Genomic DNA, 8,934 nt, shown 5'->3' with positions numbered 1-8,934 from the left:
CTTGAAAGAGAGGCAATTCTAAACATAGAGCAAGTGGAGCCGAAGTGCTCTGAGTCACACCGTTTTTATATGGTACCTTCATGGCGTGTCCAGCCATTACTGCAACATGTGATACTGACCATCTGTGGAGAGGGCATGTCTGCCCTCCTCTACTGAAAAGCTCATCTGTTCATGGTTTTAATTGGTGCCAAAGAGGTGAAGTACATGCTGATCTGTGACAAGTAGAGGAGAAATTTGGGTAGAGACACAATGCACTTCTTATGCAATCTCTCTTTTGTGTGAACAGTTGGATCATGTTTGCTTGAAATTTTTTGCACAGTTCATTTCCTTCAAGGGCAGAGACATTAGCAATTTCTATGCTTGGCTAGAAGACTATGCAAATAATTACTGCATGTAAATAGCCCTTAAAGCCATGCATTTTAATTTAAAATAGACTGTGGCTCTTTGACTATTTTATTGGGTCTTTCAGGAAAATGGATGAGTAAATATCTGGGCATGAAAAATTTATATGATACGACAGATTGTTTTCTGATTGCAGACTTTTTTTTTTCTTTTTTTTTGTGGTACGCGGGCCTCTCACCATTGTGGCCTCTCCCATTGCGGAGCACAGGCTCCGGACGCGCAGGCTCAGCGGCCATGGCTCACGGGCCCAGCCGCTCCGTGGCGTGTGGGATCTTCCCGGACCGGGGCACGAACCCGCATCGCCTGCATCGGCAGGCGGACTCTCAACCACTGCGCCACCAGGGAAGCCTGAGGCATATTTTTATTGACTAGAGAATACAATTGAGAGCATGGGAGAGTTGCTCACGTGACAGATTTCAAAGGGCTTTTGACCAATCAGGAAAAAGGTTTGCTGAAAACAGAGCGTGCAGTACAAGTACATGGGAAGAACCAAAACAAACATGTAGTTTGGGAATAAACAGAAGGGCAGCTCAAAAGGAGCTATGAATCCAAGTCAGAAATGAGGTGCTGGATTTCAGAGAGCAAAGTTTTGTTTGCGAGGATGCCTGTGAAAGCTATCAAGCCCCACCAGGTGGCGGAAGGTGGAGGTAGGTAACCTGACTTATTTTACCATTCAGAGTGTTGTCTTTGATACTCCCAGCCACTTAGGCATCTTCTTCACAGGCTTCACTTTGAGCTTCTCTTGGAGCCCTGCCCCATCATTTAATGGCACCTTGTTATGGGGATCCAGTGTCTACAGGTACCTCCCCAGGCTCTGTGGCTACTCCTAGAGGAAATGTCTTGATTGACCATTAAAATCTTTTTTTTTTTTTTTTTTTTTTTTTTGGTGCTAGGCGGGCCTCTCACTGTTGTGGCTTCTCCCGTTGCGGAGCACAGGCTCCGGACGAGCAGGCTCAGCGGCCATGGCTCACGGGCCCAGCTGCTCCACGGCATGTGGGATCCTCCCAGACCAGGGCATGAACCCGCGTCCCCTGCATCGGCAGGCGGACTCTCAACCACTGCGCCACCAGGGAAGCCCTGACCATTAAAATCTTTTGGGGTGCTTCCAAACATCTCACGTCTTTGTCCTACCCCAGATAAATTAAATTTCTGGTGATGGGACCTAGGCATTGGCATTTTAAAAGTACTTTCCAGGGCTTCCCTGGTGGCACAGTGGTTGAGAGCCCGCCTGCCGATGCAGGGGACATGGGTTCATGCCCTGGTCCGGGAAGATCCCACATGCCGCGGAGCGGCTGGGCCTGTGAGCCATGGCCGCTGAGCCTGTGCGTCCAGAGCCTGTGCTCCGCAACGGGAGAGGCCACAACAGTGAGAGGCCCGCGTACCACAAAAAAAAAACAAAAACAAACTTTCCAAATGATTGCAATGTGCAGTCAGGGTTAAGAATCACTGGGATAAAGCAATTCATATATATCCTGTTCTCCTTTTGGTCTTAAGCCCCTCTCTATGCCAAAAGTCAACCTGAAAGAAACTTCAGTGACGTTTAATATGTCAGCTGTTGGGTGTAACTGGATTTCCTGTCAAATTCGATTTATGCACTAAGTGATTTATCTTGTTATCGAGACTTCACAGAATCTATCTCTAGAATCAAAAAAAAAACAACCCCTAATTTCCAGAAGAGGTGAAGCAATGGTGGCAGTTGAAATGCACTCCTCATAAAACAGGACGTAGTGATGGCAACTTTGCTCACTGAGTTTTCTGGGCTGCTCACCTGGAAGGAGCTTAAAATACAGCCTGGTTTCTGTGGATGAGAACTCGGGTCTGATAGTCACTAAGTGGGATGGCAAATGGCACCAGGTCATTTTTCAGAAAGTGACTTTACAAGGCTTCCAGGAAATGACTATTAATCTCTGTCCACAGTGAGAGCCTTACCAGTCTCCTTTATCATTCTTATTGCAGTGGGAGGAGAACCAGGAAGTAGTCAGCCAGCCCTGGCTCTCCCCACTTTGTGCTCTTCCCTCAGGCAGCCCATGAATTACGCTCACCCCCCCTTTGCCAGTAGTGTGCTAATCTGAATCCGAGTGATGTAAACGCTGGGATAAAATCAATTGTGCTGAAAACTCAGCTGTTGCTTTAGAATGTCTTGCATTTATGCTCTGCCAATTATTTACCTTTAAAAATACTCCATCTTATTACCCAATTTTAACTTCACAGAGGTCTAGTTATTCCTCATTTTAGGGATAAGGAAATGAACAAGTAACCTGCCCCAGGTCATTTCTTGAGTGCAGGAGCCCTGTTTGGAGATGAAATTTTGTTTCCAGAGCAATGTTTCTTCTTAGTCTAAGCCTTAGCTGGGTTGCTCAAGGCCAACATTGATGAGATTTTTAAACAGCTGCAAAATGAGTAAAAGCTGATGCTATAACGAGCTGGTTTCAAATGCTTTCAACCACCCAGAACTCAGTTTACCTGTATATCATGACTGGTTGACACTGAAGCACATCTGGCCAGTTGCTTGATCACTAAGAGAACTTCACAGATACATTCACCACTTTGAATTGTTGGCTGGCTTATCCCATCATCTGACAGCAGGGACACAGTGTGGATTCAGTGGCTATTATTACCTTCCCAGTCACTGACATCTTCCGTGAAGGAAATATCAAGAGACATGAAGATGGGCACCTCAGGGCTTGAAGGTGGCTCTGATTCCCATCCTCTACTGATGGCCCTGGGACCCAGCACACATTTTCTTCTCTGGAAACAGTCATGTATAGAAATAAATGAAAGCCACCCAAATGAGAGCAAACGGAGGTTATTTGCTATTCTGCTCGCTATAGCAAGAGTCAGCCACCATCCCATGCATCTGACACAAGCTCAGAAATGGGCAGAGGAGTGGGAATGCTTTATAGTGAAAAGAAGGAAGGTCTCAGGTATGTTCTGAAAAGAGGCTGTTGGCATGGGCAAGCTAGAGAGGAGTTTACAAGAAGCAGAGCATCTTAGGTGATTGGTTTGGGAAACATATTTTGCTTTCTCTGGTTGGTCCAGAGTTGAAGCCAGGGGCAAAAAATAGGGAAGCTAGCGGTCACTGACCAAGTCCTGACCATTCTTGGCATTTTGCTGCAGAGGCTGTGGTCAAAGTTCTGTTGTCATATTTGCTCCAGTCATTGTCTGTTTGTATATTCAGTCTTTCACAAGACAAATTGAATAAGCATATGTCAGAAGTAGTTTATGTGGCATCCCACCAAGAAATAAGGGACTCCCATGTCTATCCTGTGATTCTATAATTCTTATTATTCATTGAGTGAAAATGAAGACATACACTTGCTTGCCAAGGACAAATCAATTTATTCAAGTATATCACTAGTCTGTGAGGCATTAGCCTTGACTAATCAGAGTCTGTGCTCCTGGCTTTTTTGTTTTTGCATATTCAGGTTCTATAATTTCCATAATTTCTTTAATGAACCACGAGGAAGGACTTTTTAAATTCTTTTTCTAAGAAGTGTTTGAGCTACGTATTTCATCATATGCATTTTCTTCAGAAACGTCCGTAAATCAAGGTGTGAATGATATCAAATACATTGTGTCTTATAATTAAAAATTCAACTTCTTGCTCATTCAGTCCTTCAGAGTCTGTGGACTGTATGGAAGTAGGCTGCACATTAGCTTTTCATCTTAGGTTGAGATGAGGTTTCATCTTAGGTTTACCATCTTAATTTAGAAAGACTGTCTCCTGAGGACCATCTGGTTCTGTAGACTGTGGGATAATTAACCAAAGCAAAGCACCTTGATTTCTTTTCCCTTTTAACAGGATCTGCAAAATCAGTTTCTTCCCCATAGTTCATCATTTTTCGTCTTTTCACATCTTAGCTTATATGAACTTTCTCAGAGTTGCCTTCTCTGATCAGCTTCCTCACCATTCCTGTAATAGTGCTTTCTCTCCAACACTCTTTTCCTTTAGGGATTGTATTAGTCTGCCAGGGCTAATATATGCAGTACAGGACTGGGTGTTTTGTTTTTGTTTTTAATTAATTAATTTATTTTTGTCTACGTTGGGTCTTCATTGCTGCGTGCGGGCTTTCTCTAGTTGCGGTGAGCGGGGGCTACTCTTCGTTGTGGTGCACGGGCTTCTCATTGTGGTGGCTTCTCTTGTTGCGGAGCATGGGCTCTAGGCACGCAGGCTTCGGTAGTTGTGGCACGCGGGCTCAGTAGTTGTGGCTCGCGGGCTTGGTTGCTCTGCGGCATGCGGGATCTTCCCGGACAAGGGGTCGAACCCGTGTCCCCTGTATTGGCAGGCAGATTCTTAACCACTGCGCCACCAGGGAAGTCCAGACTGGGTGGTTTAGATAACAGAAATTAGAGCCTACAAGTCTGAGATCAAGGTTTCGGCAGGGTTGATTTCTTCAGAGGCCTCCGTCCTTGGCTTGCAGGTGGCATCTTCTCCCTGTGTCCTCACATGGTCTTCCTCTGTACAAATATGTCCTAATCTCTTTTAATAAGGACAACAGTTATACTGCATTATGGCCCACCCTAATGACTTCATTTTAACTTAATTACTTCTTTAAATACCCTAACTCCAAATAGTCACATTCGGTAGTACTGTGGGTTAAGACTTCGACATATGAATTTGGGGGGATGCAATTCAGCACATAACAGGAATTTAATTACAATTTGTAATTGTATATTTGTCTTGAGCTTATGTGTTTAATCTCTCACTCCTGCACCACAGTACAAGCTCCACAAAATAAGGGATCATGTTTGCTGTGTATACGAACCACCAGTACAGTCCCTAGCACAAGCCCATGCAGGGGCTGATTTCCCATGATGCTGGAGAATCTTGCGTGGGCCCCTGCCAGGGCAGGTTATTGCTGAGAGCTGCTGCAAGTTGTAATACTAATTTTCTTAAAGAGAGGACCCAATATTAGAGAAGCTTTAGATCCCACAAGATCTGGAACTAACCCTAGGCCTGTTATAGTTATTTAATAAATGTTTCTTGAATGAATGGATTATTGAACGAAACTTGATGTAACTGCTACCTTATAAAGAGGCAGTTAATCTAAACTCGAATGCCTTTTTCCACAGAGACGATGTTATAAGGTGTCCAGATCAAGAAAGCTTCTTTAGGGTAGAGAAAATTATGGAAAATGTTTATCTAAGAAAAGAGTAATATTTGTATGCATCTGCTTATGTTTAAAGATAATAGAATAATAAACAATTTAAAATGTTTTAAGTTTATCTATAAAGGAAAGAAGGGAATAGAGTGTAGGGAATGGGAAAAACTAAACTTCTTCAAATACACTTATTTTTTAGATTTCAATTTGAAGCCATGTAAATAGTTTACATAATTATAAAATTAAATTAAATTTTAAAAGCAATTCCTACAAAAATTTTTAAATGGAACACATGATGAAAAGGAAAACAGTGCTTCCTTGACCCATTGTACCTGTAAACTATTCACTTCCAGCTCTACAGCACTTATACGTGTCTATGATTTTGTTCCCGTGGGAACCCTCTTTTAAAGCATTTCCTTAGTCCTCCTCAGTTTGCCATCTGCCACCAGTTACTTGGGGTGGAGATACTCCTCAGAACTTATCCTATGTGGGTCACAGCAGTAGGGAGATTCAGGAGGTTGGTTCTTTTTGGTACTAATAATCTTTGAGTGGATTTTTCCCACCAATAACAGAGCCTGCCTGATCAGCTGGGTCATTTCGAGGTCAAGGTTGGTAGAGTTCAAGGTTTCTCCCAAATCGATTCACCAAGTGATGGAGCAAAGCCATTTCTAAGCTCTGTAGATCAAGATCCAAAAATGGATCGTTTCCTCTTCCTCCTTTTGAGGTTGTCTTTCTCAAAGTGTGGTCTATGGACCACTGCATGAAGATTACCAGGCCCAGTCCAGATCACCTAATCAGACTCTTTGGGAACATGGTCCAGATATGTGCATTTTGGTAAGCTTCCTACATGGTTCTTATGCACATTAAATTTTAGAAGCTCCATCTTGATTCATCTCTACCAGGCATCATACTCTTCCTGTGCATCCTATGTGTAGTTTACCCTTCTTTATAGAACTTTCTCACTTCTACCCTAAGGCATTTTCTCTTAATTACCTTATCTGGGGCCTATATTATCCCACTCTTTCCCATGGATGTAGGCTTAGTGTGTTCTGGCATTCATCCTTTTAGAAGCTCCTTTCCTTTCATTTTTTAATCTAAGGCCCATGGTAAACACCCCCAAAATCTTACCTATAATTAACATTAGCTTTTCTTATTTTGCCAAATAATGTGTATAAATGGAGTTGACTTCCAATTGTGAGATTCTTGATCAGAGTAGGGTAGAAGTAGGGCAAAGTGATAAAATTTCAGTGTTCCACTCAATTCTTCTGTTGCTTCTCCTTTGCACTGTGACATCTCTGCCTCTTCCTCCCTCTCTTCCTTTTCTCTCTCCTTCCTCTCTCTCTCTCTCCTTGCCTCTGTCCCACCCTCACACTAAATACTTATTGAGCTCACTCTTTGAATTGGTCGCAAACGTCAACCTTCTCCTATAGCCTGAGAGCAAAGATGACTCGAAGGGAGCAGACCCAAATCCGTACTGTTCACCATTGTATCTCGGAATCAAGCCACGTGTGCTCCACATAACGAGGGGCTTCAGAAAATTGTACAGCCAACCACCATCTCCTTTAGGATCAATACCTTTTTCTCCTGCTGTGGTAGAACTCTGCATTTAACATGTTCTGTTCATGTTTTGTATGATGACTAGAACTCTGCTGTGCCAGTAACAGCATGTCTGAACAAAAGAAATCTTTAGGAGTGTGTGCTTTGGGGTATAATATTAGCCAAATCTGGTCACTAGGCTAGGAGTCCCTTACCTGAATTTGATTTACTTAGAGGTCGTTGAACTTCTTGAAATCATATGCAAAATATTAGTGCATGTGCACCTTTCTTTGAAGAAGGCCATAGCTTTCACAAGATTCTCAGCGGCATCCCTGACTCAGACAAGTTAAGAAGAGCATAAGGTTCACTGGGATCCCATCCACTCACTGTCCATGGTGCTTATGGCCAGGATCCCCTCATTTCCTCAGTCTCTTCAGAATTATCTTCAGTCCTCCAGTCTCCTCAGCACAATTTGTTTGTCTTGATGCCTTTTTTTCCTCTTAATGACTAGATTTTAAAAAATCTTTCGTTTTGGGGGAAGAGATAAATTAGGAGCTTGGGATTAACATATACACACTACTATATATAAAAGAGGTAAACAACAAGGACCTACTGTATAGCACAGGGAACTATACTCAATAGCTTGTAATAACCTATAATGGAAAAGAATCTGAAAAAGAATATATCACTGTGCTATACACTTGAAACTAACACGACATTTAAAATTAACTATATTTTAATTAAAAAAAAATCTTTTAAGCTGATAGCCAGTCTCAAAACCCTGTACTGTTGCCTTATTTTTAGTTAATTCCAGTAGTTGAATGATTCCAGTTCTTCCCAGAACATTCTTATTCTGATTCATTTAGATTTTCCTGAGGTTTTGATTTGCAGTAAATCTTGCCTGTTTTACTTAGATTGCAACCTGTAGGACAGAGGCTAGAATTTCTTCAATGTGCTTTGCCATGCCAAATATTATATAACCACAAGATATATTCTTATAACATGAGCCATTCATCTATGAGTTATAGCACTCACTGCAATTCAACATCATTCAGAGATATTTGATTTTAGCTTGTGTCACTGGTGCAGTGGCAATAAACAAAAATTTCATTTGGAGCCATTGACCTTTAATGTCTCTGTGCATGGTCGTTATCCTTTTACCACAAGCTTATCTGCCTTCTGAAAAATAAATTGTATTTAAGATCTCTCCAGTGTCCCCTTGCAATGTAAAATGGATTTATTTCAGACCGAGTTTATACCCTAGTGACTTTCAGAAAATAATTAGCTCCACTCTGGCTAGCATCCCAGGAATCCTGGCATTCCATAATGACACTATTATAAGTGACCCAGCTACAGCTGTTCCAGGTACCCCCTCCATGAGTCTCATTATGCATTCTTCCCTAGAAATGATCATGAACTATACATCTATAAACTTTTTCCTGGATCACCAAAGGACCCAGTGGAGTTATCCTTGGACAATACTATTCATTTTCTTCACAGTAGAGTTAAGATACTTTATAGCTGGGTTCATATTTTGTAGATGGTCTAAAGAATTCCTACTGTGTGTATTCTCAAACTTTAGCGTGCATTAGAATTACCTGGATGACTTGCTAAAGCACTGATTACTGGGACCCACATCCAGAGTTTTCAATTCAGTGGGAATGGAGATCAGTCTGCGAATTTGCATTTCCAACAAATTCCTAGATGAGGGTGATATTGTTGGGTGGGTGCGGAACATCACTTTTGAGCAGCACTAGTGGTGCAAGACATAATTCTTACCTGTACTGGTCAGGACAGGGCTAACTCATACCTCAAGGAGCTTGTGGTGTCGTAGGGAAGCTATTTATGTAAATAACATACTGCTGTGTCTTTAGGGGCCAACAGAGTAAGTGGA

General features: G+C 42.2%; 1 protein-coding gene across 1 annotated transcript in view; it reads left to right on the top strand.

Moving 5' to 3' along the window:
* Positions 1 to 879: 879 nt before the first annotated feature.
* Positions 880 to 8,934, top strand: part of SPC25 (SPC25 component of NDC80 kinetochore complex) — a 35,568-nt gene continuing 27,513 nt past the window's right edge. The window contains exon 1 of the mRNA XM_067027524.1: positions 880 to 1,049. Within this exon, the coding sequence (XP_066883625.1) occupies positions 962 to 1,049 (88 nt within the window). The 5' untranslated portion in view covers positions 880 to 961. The remainder of the gene's footprint in view (positions 1,050 to 8,934) is intronic.

Source organism: Kogia breviceps, chromosome 2 (genome assembly GCF_026419965.1).
Source record: "Kogia breviceps isolate mKogBre1 chromosome 2, mKogBre1 haplotype 1, whole genome shotgun sequence".
Taxonomy (NCBI): Eukaryota; Metazoa; Chordata; class Mammalia; order Artiodactyla; family Physeteridae; genus Kogia; species Kogia breviceps.
This window is presented reverse-complemented; position numbering and strand designations above follow the sequence as displayed.